The 14340-nt window shown below is 35.2% G+C and overlaps 1 protein-coding gene and 1 pseudogene across 4 annotated transcripts; both read right to left on the reverse strand.

Moving 5' to 3' along the window:
* Positions 1–14: 14 nt before the first annotated feature.
* On the reverse strand, positions 15–13639 carry LOC107764625 (uncharacterized). 4 transcript variants are annotated; one of them, XM_075233602.1, is made up of 14 exons: positions 13310–13561; positions 8131–8277; positions 7430–7511; positions 7198–7301; positions 6811–6937; positions 6638–6732; positions 6360–6483; positions 4984–5064; positions 4656–4754; positions 4394–4576; positions 2772–2912; positions 2587–2643; positions 1615–1749; positions 15–429 (listed from the first exon to the last, which is right to left on the reverse strand). In XM_075233602.1, the coding sequence occupies exons 2-14, from the start codon at positions 8163–8165 to the stop codon at positions 226–228; spliced, it is 1467 nt and encodes a 488-aa protein (XP_075089703.1). In that variant the 5' UTR covers positions 8166–8277; positions 13310–13561; the 3' UTR covers positions 15–225. The 4 variants fall into 4 exon arrangements, 3 of the variants coding, with proteins under 3 accessions (XP_075089703.1, XP_016438718.1, XP_016438719.1); XM_016583232.2 differs by having other exon boundaries at positions 7426–7511; positions 13310–13557; XR_001643263.2 differs by lacking the exon at positions 15–429 and adding an exon at positions 2160–2268 and having other exon boundaries at positions 7426–7511; positions 13310–13557.
* Positions 12927–13036, reverse strand: LOC142171310 (U6 spliceosomal RNA; annotated as a pseudogene).
* Positions 13640–14340: the final 701 nt, after the last annotated feature.

The raw sequence follows: 14340 nt of genomic DNA on the forward strand, positions 1-14340 counted from the left end.
TCCTTGAACCAATGGGCAACAAATTGAACTTTATAAAAATGAGTTATAATTACTTACATAAATCTAAGCTATTGCGCATAAATTTGTAAATGGAATTGCTAGTCATACATACACGCAACAGCCACTAAAGAAAGAGTTACCAACTTCCCCATTTATAGAACAGAGCTTGTGAATAGAATTGTAAAATGAACTTTACCGACTATCCTTGTCAATGGCAGAAGATGGTTAGGAGGAGCTGTATCTCCTATGGTTAACTCTCTTCATAAAACAAAGCCGTAATCGCTGGCTAAGGGCCTCCAGCTTTTCAAACTTCTCACGCTTAGATTTTTTTGTAACTTGTGGAGCTTTCTTTTTTTCATCGTCCTTTGATGAGTCCAGTGCAGTATGCTGCTTATTACAAAGAGGGGTCGCAGGCACATCGGCCGTAATCTGCAACTCAAGCAGAAACTTGCACTGTTTATCAAGAAGCATATACCAGTAAAGCATAAAATCTATTGGTTGAGACAGATTCAAGTCAATGGCTCTTGAACTTTATATCATCAAACAAGTTGGTGTTTTTTTTTTCATTCAGTTGATATCATAATCAATCCCGAAGTGTCTTGGCTTCTTTCCTTTTTAGAGGGTTAATGTGACCGTCTTTCAGAGTGATATCGAACATGAATAAATAATATTTAGGGACTAGAAATTAAAAGAAATCTTACATGGTCAAATATCAAAATGTCAAAGGTTAGGACTTACACAGTTTACGGTCAAATAGCGTATGGTCCATAAGATTAGGATAGAGGGAAATAATAACCTTGAAGAGTATCTGAGGATGAACACATACATGTAGATGGGCAAAATTTAGGACAAGAAAATCACAGTTTTATAAGACTGTCTTCATATATCTGAGAAACGAGACTTCGTTTTGGTCAATCCACTCTAACCTTGTTGTAATATATAGCTTAAATGCACGTGTACATGAGCTTTTGATTGGTAGAATCTTCTTAGTCACCAGCAGGTTTCCAGAAATTACTTCGATGACAATAAATGGTGGAAACATAAATGTGAAATCAGGTGAGCACTTATTAAAAAGAAAAAAGGAAACCCAGGTGTGAAAAGTAATCTGCATTATTTGTGCGGGATTATCCTCCCTCTCGTTCTTGCATTAGCACTTCTAAAATCTTATTGTATTTAGGTGAGTTATTCTTGCTGACTAAATTTGGGTCCCATGTCCAGACTGTGAGCATGGGGAGCGCCTATGCATTTGTGAAAAAGGGAGAAGCACATGATGAAATTAAGATACATGTACTTAGATTAGTACATGTTAGAAGAGTATCTATAAATACCTAAGTATTATAGTCATTATATGTAAGACAAATTGAAAGAAGTAAAGAAGAAAACTTCCCTCCACTTGTCTTCCAGAGAAAATGACTGATTGAAAGTGCTTTTCCTCCCCAATTTTTCCAAGAAAATAACGCCACCCTCCAAGAGGGAGGTACAAACTTACATTTTATAAGAAATTGCAGGGTTGATAAATAAAATTGCAGAGTTGACAAATAAAAAATAGCTATTTACAAGTATGGCAATGTGGATTCACATCGAATTATCAGAGTGGGAGCAGAAGATAAATACCTGACTGCCACCGATGGCATCTACAAAATCTGTAGAAATCACGGCATCACTTCCCAGAGATGAGCACCTTCCCCAACTCTCTCTGGTTGAGCTTGTGTAAGAGCAACAGTCCTCATCTTGGCCACTTTGCTTGTCCTGAGAATAAGAATATCTGGAATTTTGGCAATAGGGAAAAGCAAGCAAAACCAGCACCAAAGAAGAGTATTGTATTCTAAAACACTTAAAACTGCCATCAACCTGATATTCAAGCCTTCTAAAACGAAGGGCCCATTTTTCAAGTGTCAGACAAAATTTTTCTTTTAATATTTTTTTGATATCTATAGATGGATATCAACCATGAATTTGCTAACTAAGACCTGGTTTATTATTCTTCAAATATTCTCCACCAAACCAATGGATATGAAATCCTTTAAATCATTCACTTCATTGTTCTTTGGGGTGAGCATAATAAAATAGACTCTTCTCAAAGAGCCTGTCTGGTAGAAGTGCTCTAATCATTCTATCAAATCATCACAGAAAATATCACAACAATGATGAAATAATACCATTGTGAATCCACCAATGACGTTCTATCTCCTTCTGTTTTCCACTGCCTCCTCCACCTCTCCTTCAAAAGGTTTCTCCAATTTTATTTCGTTCTGCCAAATTGATGCTCTGAAATAAAATTCCATCTAGAGTCGGTCTTCAACTCTCCCTTTGTGTAGAGGCACTTGTAAAATTCTATTGCTCCTTTAATTTCCTCCTCCTAAGTCTAACATTATATGAGGCTAAGGATCTGTATACTGATTGCACAGAAGATTTTCCACTTATTTGGTTGAAAGAGAAAACCTTTTTTACTTCTCCAAATAGAAAAAAGAACCTCTCTGGGAACTAAGAGCTCTACTTATTCTTAAAGTATAAGGCAAGCTAATGCTTTAATCTTTTAATCGACTAGTCAACACCTTTAAGAATAAACTGTGCTAAAACACATACCTCTGTTTGTGGAGTGTCATGACCAATGAGTTCTTCTCCTTTATTAGTTAATGGATTCTGTAATCAGTACACATATCAATCAACTTTTAGTAGCAACTTAACATCACCGCCATATAGAAAACCTCATTGAGGAAGAGATAGGGGTGGAAGAAAATCGGAACTTGATAGTTAAGGAGAACTCTTACAATTAGACTGGTGACTGGGGCAATGTCAGAAAGAAGTTCGGCAGCAGACTTTGCTGTTGAAATGCTAGGCGGCACAGAGGAAGAGCTTGCTGTATCAGAAGTAACATTCCTAAGACTTGCAATTATCTCATATAAGAGATTCTAGGAACAAATCACCAAAAATATTGCATCAGATTGCATGTGTTAAAACAGCACTTAAGTAAATAAACATCGTTAACATCAGATAAAACAGACAAGAAACTACTAGCAATACACAGTAGTGTGGAGAATTTATGGCAGCCAAGTTAGTCATTGTTCCAACTACTTCTCAAAAAATGAAGTGATTGCAATGCAGAAGTTCTGGAGTTACTCGTAAGCAGCCATACATATACATATTACATACATGTACATATTTACACACACACACATATCTTACACCACTTTGGATAAGGTAACAAGATGCATATTTTTCCAATGAAGTGGCTAAGGGGTCTTTGGAGCTAGACAAGTTCTCCTCTTGGATGCTCTCATGGATTTATGAAATCACTTTTACTTACAAGGTTAAGAAGGTAACTATGCCTTTAAGCACCCAAGGGTGTGGCCTATTGGTCAATTAAGTGGGTGAGAACCATGAGGTCTCAGGTTCAAATATCAGCGGAAGCAAAAAACACTAAGTGATTTCTTCCGATCTATCCAAACCTTGGTGGCTAGAGTTACCTGGTACCTGTTGCTGGTAGGAGGTGGCGCGTACCCCGAGGAATTAGTCTAGTTGTGCGCAAACTGGCCCGAACACCATGGTTATCCCCAAAAAAAAGGGTAACTATGCCTGGTCAAATTGCGCGCGTCCTATGAACACTCTTCTCTGAACAATTATACAAGCCAACATAATCTAGAAAACTAGCTTCGAGACAAAGTGATTATTCTCTAATTAATTATACAATTCCAGATTAATCCAAAACCCCGCTCACATAAGCTAGAAAAGTCTTTAGCCAAGATATGATTCTCCGTATCACTAATTTAGGTACTCCATCTGTTCCAAAAGGTATGGTACCATTGCACCAAATCTTGGCATAAATGAGGTGGGGCTACTTTACCCACACCTGGTGTCTGAACCATTGTTCATACTCCTTCGCTCCCATGTGTCAATGTGATGGACCCCGTTGCTTATTTAACACTACATATAGGTACTAATGTAGTGCATGTCTAGGTTGTTATGTTCCTAGGAATATAGTATTTAGAGGGTTCAACATATTAAGAATATTTTCATGCTGGCCGTCAATCTACTGCAAACCATATCCTTTATCTGGTTTTGGGACTGATTACATGTTGCAAAGCTCACATAGGTGGTGTTAGGTGAACGAAGACAATAGCCAAAAACTATAAGATCTTTCAAAATATCCTCCCGCTTTGACCAACAACAAAAACAAGAATTTCATATAACAAATTTGATTTCTTCTCCTTTCAAATTTGTTAGGAATGTATTTTTTGCTTTATTGACACAAAAGGTAATATTTTTTTACATTGAACTCACCAACTAAATATAATTATAATTCTCTGTAAGAAATAAGCTAAACTTCAAATCTTGGATAATGAATGAGTTTTTTATTCTCATCTGGAAGTACAACGCAATTGTGAAAAATTACCTCATCCATTCCAGCACCGACCTTGATGTCGCCTAGATCGTAATATTTCTCTATTTTAGTTGAAGTTGGTGAAATCCGGGGAGGGTGTAAGACATTATAGAAGAATATGGACACAGAATCATAATAAAATTGTGGCCGGGAGGAATTGTGGTCACCATCAAACTTGATAATATTTTTATCACCCTGTACAAAGAACAATAACAGATTATGCATAATTCACCACATTGTAACTTACTCCAAAGATCTCCAAAATATTTTGTACCGCATATGACTTATAAATGAGATCAGAGTGGTGGGGTTGAATGAACTTATCATCCTTAGCATGTCCAAAGAGAGCAGGAATATAAGTTTTAGGAGCCACCTGCCAGATTCGGTAAAATTTTGAAGCATCATGATTAGTACCTATTTAATCCAAATCAGACACGTGCATAGTAGAAAAAGATTCATGCCTGTTGTAATACTCAGCTTAGTTATATGTTCTCCCAGAATTAAGTGCATTTATAAATATATTAACTACATGAACCAAACAAGCTTTTATCAACTTCAAAGGCCAAATTAATTATACTCGACACAGTCATGAGCTCAGGTACCTGTAAGCAATTAAGGCTCATGATATCAAACTTGGCCTTCTTCTGAATGACGCGTCGCATATACTGCACAGCAACCTTTACCTGCAGAGATAGAGAGAGAAAGGTCTCACTACTTTATGAGAATGACACGGGTGTTCTGAAGTACCTCAAGACTACCTTACAACTTTCTTAAGACAATTAACACTCTTCTTCTTGCCTTCTCCTTCTGTTTGATGTAACAGTAGGGAGCCTTGACAAAATATGCATTTTTTAGCTAGAAAGGCCATAAATAAGGCGGATTACATGCAACATGTTTCCTAGTTTACAGCAAATTATCCAGCAGACACGATCCATCAATCATATTCTTATCTGTGATCTTGAGCTAGTAGAGCCAAGGAGAACAGTACATTTTAAACTCATAATTCAGTCTCTTCTTTCCTCTTCCTAGTTCCTTGTGTAATTGTTTGAAGAGCACAAACAAAAACTGGGAAATAAACCACATTCCCATGCAAAATAAATGGACCAAGTGAAATATCCAAAAAAAAATAATGACATAATATCCGCATGATAGCAGTTTACTTGTCAGAAAGAATAGTTAGATACAAATCAATGTCTCCCTACACAAAATAATAAAATTACATTGAGACAGAAATTGATGTCTCCGCCACAAGATGATGAAACCAACACATTAAGGAATAGCATATAATTGAGTGCTAGTGGCTGCGTGCCATCTTCCAAAAACAAAAGCAAACTTTTGGGTGGAATATCACATTACAGAGAATACCTCTAATTTCTTTCAACTGATTTGTAAAATCCAAAGATTTGGTATGTGGAGGCGCAAATCAAAAGAATGGGGAGGGTTTGGTATGTGGAGGCGCAGCTGTTGACTAGACATTCAGGGGTAAAACACCTATTCGGCGCATCCATAAAACATTTGTAGTACTTAAAACACAGGTATAAAGCAGAAACATCGTCGGTACAGCAGCGTAAATCATACTGGCAAAACCAAAATTCTAAAAACCATATCTGACCACATGCAGATTCATCAAACACCAATCATAGTACGGTTTTTTTTTATAACCAAGAAATTCCTGAGAGCCAGTGGCGCATGGTTCGAAACTCTGTGGATATGGGCCTGCTCCTCTAGCCTTCTCTACTTAAATACAAGGCTTTTGTCTAAGGCAGAGTTTGAACATGTGACGTGTGCCTAACCAACACATCATGCGTTGTGCTCCTACCACACATCAAGCATGGTATGACTTATAACTACCTTTTCTACCATAATACCAAAGAATTTCTTTTTAACCCACCTTTCTGAGAAAGAATCATAAATATGCAAGTACTTATTTAAGATCACATAATAGATGTCCATTTATGGAAAAGAAGGAGATCCATACAGTGAATTTAGGAAGCCTGATTTTGTAGACATCTACAAGCTCCATCATTAGATCAAATAAGTTAGAGAAAGCACTATCCAAGACCATTCCAGCAATAGAAGGATCTTCCGCTCCATATAGAAGGCTGGACATTGAACAAAGTTACTAAAATCGTGATCATGGAATTAGTGAGAAACGTAAAATCAGAACCATTGCCAAACTGTCTGCTAAAATCCAACTTGTCTTTCAGAAGAACTTGGACTGCAAATTAACGAGCAGTTGAGTGCAAAGTGAAATACCTTGTAACTGCACCCATTGACCGCCCCCATAGACCTATGCGTGATACTTTCAGGTTGCTTCTCAGATGTGACACAACTACCTTGAGGTCATCTTTCTGAAAAAGAAACGAAGAATTTTCATATATCAAGAGCACCACTAAAATAATTCATGCAAGACAAGGAAAAGGAAGTACCTCATGCCAACCAAGACTAACGTAATCACCATCTGACAAGCCCGAACCAGAAAAGTCAAGGGTTAAAACAGTGATGTTTGATGAAAGAAGTATTACAGCTGCCTCATTCGCATCAGCCCTACAGCCACTGCAGGGTCCAGAAAGTTAGTAAAAGCTCAACCTTGAGAATAATATGTTAGAAAATATGATGCATTTGAGTACATATTTACTCAATACTTAACATACTAAAATATATGTGACTGTATAAAAAAGGTCCACAGCCTAACAAGACTAATGGAACACTTAATTATTGAATATTTAATATTTTGACTTTCATAAACTGCTCATAGTCTAAGCAGATTAGCATTCATTTCAATGAACTAAAAGTCATAGATGCAAACAGTAAACCTGTTTCCATGGCAGTATATAACACAAGGAAGAGGAGCACCATCAGGAAATGATGATGGAGTATAATGACTGCATTGCAAGGTATGCCCTCTTTCATTCTTAAGCTGCAAAAAAGAAGAAGAAGAAGAAGATAGATGAAACAAGGATAATCAAATTAATTAGAAGACCATGACAACACAAACAAGCAAGTGTGACCACTTTAGGCAAGAGGTGACCATAAGTCCATACTTGCCTCAAAGTCTTCTCTTTTGTACTTTCTTCCCCCAACACTAAACTCTTTCTCCCATAAAAACTGTTCTGGATTGTAATCTGCCCTGTTATACAATGGAGAGCAGTTGACAAACCTCTCAAGAACTATCAAACAACTAAAAAGACTAAGGATGATAGATTGACACTTAATAGCATTAGGTTAGAGGTTATTGCATTGAAGATCAAATAAAAAATGGAGCAGTGATTGCGCCATAACTCAAGCTGGAGACTTAGTTAGAAGAGTTGACTGAATAATTTGAAAACTCATGGACCTAGAAAAGCAACGGCAAACATACTGCAGGCGTATCTTAAAATTTAATGCATAGTAGTGTATACAACAACAACTACTTCTGCTAGCCTCGGTTCCAAACAAGTTGAGGTCCGCTTATGAATTCTCACTAACCATATTACTGAATTACTCCGTTTAAACTCATGTCATGTCAATATTATGAAAATACATAGAGAATGTATTAGTTCACTAAATTCTTCTTTAACTCCGCTAGTGTGCAAAGAAAATTATGTAGAGGGTAAAGAATTACAAGTAGTTCTTGTAAGATGAACAAGACTCTGTTTAGTTGAACTGTAAATAGGGTGGCCAACATTTCCTTAATGCTGATGAATACACTGTTACCATTTTCAAAAAAACTCCGCTAGTGTGAGCTTGCTCACATTGCTGGTCCCAACCTGGATAAAGGAGGTGAGTTGTGGCAGGCGGGCATGTGTAAATTCCCAATTGCATGATGTGCCTTTTTTATTACATCAAATGACACCTCCACTTAAGTGTATGCAGTTTCTCAGCGTGCCTTCTTTCTCTCATTCATTTTGCACAACCTTTTCCAGCAACGAAAATTTCAATTGGTTCAACCGGAAAAGATGAAGAATTGGGCTATCTATTAATATAGAAAAGGTGAGGCAAATTCATAATATTGTGCCAAGTGTCAAACCGAAAAATCGACACATGTCAAGATTTAAGACAAAACTCCAATAAGTTTGGAGATTCAAAAAAAATTATAATTTATAAAATAAAATAGTTATTTTGAAGCTTTTAAAGCATTAATATGTTTCAGTTATTTCCAGTCCCACGTTTGTGCATATCCATGAGCCCCACGTTTTGGACTCCCATGTTTTTCATCCACGGTCAGATATTCAAATTTCTGGACTCCCATGTTTCTTTTATCCGGATAAAAAATACTCCACGATCCTCTTCACATATGTGGGCATCAAAACCTAACTCCATGACTTAGAAACTGTCTCCTAAACTAATAATGTCTCAAACGCCTCCGCCAAACCTTACAACTCAATTTTTCAGATCACTACGTCTGAAGAAGCAGTTTTCTTTCTCTCAACTTCCAAAATTCTAACATAACCCTAATCAAAAATGGAATCCACCAAAAATCAGTCTCTCAATTTCCAAAATTCTACTCAAAATCCACCAAAAGCTTACAAAAATGGCGATGCAAATCATTTTTGAAGAGTTTCAGAATCTGGTATTGAATCAAACTTTGATTGCATCTCCTCTATACATGAATTTCTATCAAAAGAAAATAATCATGGAAGGTATCCAATTTTTCCGTTTGCCATTTTTTATTACACAGAAAAATCAATTCTAAAATCTGGGTCTATCAAATTTTTATATGTTTGTTAACATGTTAACCACGTTTTCAAAGTAATCAAGATCAATTACTATTCTTATTCCATAGTTTGTTTAATTTGGTTTCAATTTTGATGACAAAATTTGATTTATGAGATTGTCATGAATTTTTCTGTTAGTAGCAATGAGTACTTTGTTTAAGATTGTTGTTTTTACGTTGGTATATATGTTTGAAATCTTTCTACTTAACGACCTAAATACTGGTGCGTTACAATGCGTCAAACAAATTAAAAGGGTATAGAAGAATGGTTCGCTTTTATAGACCCTTTTTGATGTTGGGTTTTCAGTTTCAGAAGTTGCGATGAATCCATTCGTTTGTAATGTCATTCAAGTGGCATGGTTATATACAAGTTTTTAAGAGAGAAGACTCGAATTTGAAAGATGCAAACAATTATTGCTTCACTATAAACCACTCTACTATTGTTGCTTTTGCTAACGCTAAAAAGTACACCCCCACTTTTTACCTTTTTCTTAATTTAGGTTTTTTCTCCTGCATATGATGTTATGACTTTTTGATTTGTTTTTGCGTTTGTTATATAGAAGAAACTATTTGATTTGAAAAATTTATCTATGTTATCCACTATTCTTGATTTCTGTTTAACTAATAGCAATAAAGTTTGCATCTTTTTATTATTTTGTGGTCCATTTTAAATTTTTTTTCCTAACTTTTTATATATGTAATTTTTTTCTCTATTGGCAATAAATTGAAGGTGTTTTTAAGTTTTCAGTTTAGATTGATTTCGGAGACATTGAATGTGGTCGGAGCAATATTCGAACATTTTCATTATTTTCATTATTTGTCTACAGTAAATGGGGAGGCCCTTGAAGCTTTCTATTTGTATAGTGTTATCAGACATATAGTGTGAATTGAAAGGGAACATGTGTGTAAACCTCTAGAAGACATTTCTGGCAGTGAGCTATGTTCAGTTTGGGATTTTGTTTGGAACTCTCATGGCAGTTTCCACATTTGTACCTTTTCTGTGTAGCTTTCTATCTGTTAGCTCTTTTATGGAATTTGTTTGGGATTTTGTTTTGCATATGTTCGGTTTTAGAGTTGTAAAAGTCGTCAATATTTTGCAAGTTAATGTTCATGGACCCTTGTTGGTAAGAGAGCTTTAATGATTACGCTACAACAAGAAAACAAGTTCGTATGTGGAAGATATCATAAGCAAGACAGAGCATGAGGAGCACAATTCTTCTCAGCTATCGGTCATTGGGTTTCCTTTTGGAATTTGGGTGAACAGTCTTTAAGAGTTTTAAGGTTTTGGAATTTCAAATCCAATAAACTTTGGAATTTGGGTGAACAGGTTTGTGCTGTTCCCACATATTTTACTTCTTTTTTATGAATCTCTTTTTACGTATATTGGTATAATCATGTAACGATCTTTTTGAGCATTCAACAGGGTATGGTTTCATTGAAAGATGAAATAGAGCAAGTAGAAGAGCAAGTATGGTTTCACTCTCTACTTCAAAAGAGACGTAACCTAGATGGTAAAAAAATATGGCACGGTTACTAATCAAGATGTGGCTTCTCTTCATGGAATTCATTCAGTGGGATACTCTACTTTAAAGGATCTCTTCTTCTTTTCTAGCATACATCCCTTAGTTCTAGCTACTTTGTTATGCCACTAGCTACCTGTAATTCACATAATTTTCTAGATCAAAAGTACAGTTTGTGCTTACTTTTGACGGTGTAAGCATCTCTTTATTTTTGTGGTTAAAATTTTAAGATGAGCATGCAGAACATACGATTCAACAATTACCAAATGATTCTAAATGCATGTCATATTTGCATCTTATTCCCTAGATTAGGAGGTTGTGTAATTCAAGAACCCCTAGGAATTCAGAATTAGTTATCTACTTCTATGCCATGTTGCTAATCTATTTTTTATCTCAACAATATGCAGAAAGTTGCGATTAGCAAGAAGCTGTATCATCTTTGATTTTTGCAGCAGCAAGACTCGACGACGTGCCAGAACTACGCCAACTAAGAAGTGTATTTACTGAGATATATGGAAATTCCCTTGAATGTTATGTCAGTAAAGAGGTACTCATTCATCTTTCCACTGTCATAATATTTGTGCTTAAACTTACAACTGCAACTTTACATTTTTCCTCTAGCTCTAAAAAACATAACAAATTTTCTTTCTTGAAGTTTGTTCAAAACTTAAACTCAGTAGTTACAAATGAGATGAAGCTCAGTTGATGCAAGACATATCATTAACGTTGAAAGAATGGTGCATGGTCTATTTCTCTACATCTCCGCTATTTTTATATATAGCAAAGAAGTGGAATAGTAAAAACTGAAATTATTATTCTTGATAATGCATATTTCAGAAGTGTGCATTGAACACTTCCAGTTAATAGCTGAAAAAATTTCACATAAAAAAACTATACTTTTGTTTAGAGTATTGTATAAAAGCTGGAGTACGTGGAGTTAAATTAAATCTGGAACCATAAGATATAAGAACCATATGTTAATGGAAAAAAGAATATGATACCTATTCATCCTTCAGATTATATATCAAAGCTTCTGCTTTAGTCTTTTTATATTAGTAGCTTTCTTTAATATATTTATCAGGTATTTAACTTATGCTTAATAATACACTTACTATAATAATTAAAGCACAATCGTTGTAACAACTTAAATCATTCTAATGAGGAACAAACAAAATGTATATGCCAGTACATATATTATTGACTTCCGCTGCTGTAGCTTCTATTAACCATTTGAATATGTCCTTTTTTGGTCTTCTGGTGCTGCAGATGACTCTTCATATCCATTGAAGCTAGAAAATATTGTAGTATAAGGTTTATGTTTAAACTGGAAGTTAAGAGATCCAACTATGAGAATCAAGATTTAGTCCTTAAAGTTATTACACTTACTGACGACAAGGATATTACTAACAAATACATTCCTTCTCCATGTGCAGAGATATTCAAAGTATGTTTTATATCAAATATTTCTCAACTTTGTTATTTGTGATTGAAGTAAATTTAACTATGATACATATTTTTTATAGGATCCGAATTTCAATAATAACCAAATCAATCATAAAGATAATAAAATCTCAGTGATTTTACAGCTCACAACTATTTTTTTTTACATCATTAATTATTTTAGTTAAATGAATTGCACGTCAATGAACACAAAGAACATTAACAATGAACTATTATTCAGTGTGACTTCTTTCTTTATAAACTGTACTCAAAACTTGATGTTTAATTTTATTTTTTTAATTTTTTATAGGTCATGAAGAGCCCCATACTTCTAAGCTAGCTTCACAACTACTGAAAAAATTATTAGAAGATTACTGTCATTTGGTCTTGAATCATACTTAGACCCCAATGTTAGCCCCAACGAAATTCATCTATTTATTTTTTGTTTAATTCTTTTGAATTCGATCGCTAAATTTAATTTGCAATATACATATGTTTCTATCATCTCTCTCCGCTCTTTTTTCCTTTGAATCAATCCGCGCATCGCGCGGGTACGTATACTAGTATAAAGAATAAAAAGGCCTCCATCTTTGATTCTTTTCTATTCTTCTGATACAATTACATATAACTTACTTTCTTTTTCCTGAATAACCGAGAAATCTCGATGGCCATGGCATATAGTTCAAAACTCAGTAGATAATGGGCTGCTCCTCTACCCTTCTCCACTTAAATAGTAGGCTTTCGTCAATCCTGTGAGGTGCACTACCTACCAAGCTTAGGCAGACGGGAAGAAATAACCTAGTATTTTTTGTCTCTGTTGTAATTTGAACATGAGACCTCATAATTCTCTTCCCACTCTATTGGCCTCTACATCACATTGTTAGGTGCTAAAAATTAGGACCATATCTCGACTTGTACGTGTCATCCTTGCTCAGGGGCCAATCCTAATCTTCACTGTATCATTCCAATTTGTTTAATTTATTCAGATACAGTTATATATGACTTAATTAATCTTCGTTTTCACTTACTTTAGTACTTTACAAGGGGTAAAAGATTCAAAGAATAAACTTATGAGCTATAATGCGAAGCAAAAAAAAACATAAAATATTCTAACATGGACTATGCGATCAAAAACCTACATTATCCAATTAAGCACACAAATAATAAAATAAAAAGTAAAATACGCAACAACTAGAGTAAAATTCAATTTAATCCTCAAACAGTGCCCTAAAAAAAAGGACAAAAAGGAAATTAGTGGATAAACGCACTCACCTCGGGGGACGAATAACAAAATTGATGAACTGCTCAATCATATTCTAAATTAACTCGCATCCAAACTATACTTAGGTCAAATTAAAGCTGAGCTCAATTTGAAACTGCATCGCGTGGGCAAAATGAGGATTTGAGACAAGTAGAAATCACAGTAATGGCAGTAGAATGTAGTTGTAAAATTCAATAGTTGATTGTGAGAAGTTTAAAGGGATCTAAATGCTGGATTTTTTTTGGAAATATTAGGGGATGAGATTCTAATTGCAGATGTTTGGGGTTGGGATATACTAGTTGGAGGAGCTCTCACTGCTACATCACTTTCTATTTACACATTAATCTTCATTAGATTTTGGTTTAATATTTTCCTTGACGAAGTTTCAATAATTTTAAATTATAGTTAAATGTTAGAAATGATTTATGGCAAAAAGTTAGAGAAATGATTAACTGCCTTAATCCATATTCACAAGTTTTAATTATTGCGTCTTATGTGACATTAACTTGAATTAATCGGACCAATGAATTTCGAATATTGGATGTTAGTCCAAAAAGAACAGAATGGTCCAAACATAGGCGGACTTTTGTTGTTTACATTTTTTAGCCGGTATTATTACGGATCTTTTGTCTCCGGGCCGAGGGTCTTCCGAAAATAGCCTTTCTATCCCTCCGGAATAGGGGTAAGGTATCGTATACTCTACCCTTCCCAGACAGTGGCGGATGCTAGGATTTTCGCTAAGGGGTTCAAAAAAGAATAAAAAATAAAAAATTAAAAGAAATTGTGAGCTGTGGGAATTGAACCAACAACCCAATAAAGGTTTTGAACCCTCTTGCCCACTAAGTTATGCTTTTAGGCAATATGAAGAAGATTCAAAATATAATATACAGAGGTACAAACCGGATTTTGCCTTATACGTACAATGTAATTTTCCGACGAAGGGTTGTCGGTGAACCCCTTATGCCCCCCCCCCCCTCCTAAATCCGCTCCTGTCCCCAAATCCCACTAATGGGATTCGACTGGTTGTTGTTGTTATTGATTT

This window comes from Nicotiana tabacum, chromosome 16 (assembly GCF_000715075.1).
Source record: "Nicotiana tabacum cultivar K326 chromosome 16, ASM71507v2, whole genome shotgun sequence".
Lineage (NCBI taxonomy): Eukaryota > Viridiplantae > Streptophyta > Magnoliopsida > Solanales > Solanaceae > Nicotiana > Nicotiana tabacum.

Coding starts and splice junctions, on each gene's coding strand:
- LOC107764625 (XM_016583232.2), bottom strand. CDS start 8,185: ATGCAATTGGGAATTTACACATGCCCGCCTGCCACAACTCACCTCCTT. Junction 4,755..4,983: donor TGAGCCTTAATTGCTTACAG/GTACCTGAGCTC, acceptor CGAATCTGGCAG/GTGGCTCCTAAAACTTATAT. Junction 4,577..4,655: donor TCATTTATAAGTCATATGCG/GTACAAAATATT, acceptor TTCTTTGTACAG/GGTGATAAAAATATTATCAA.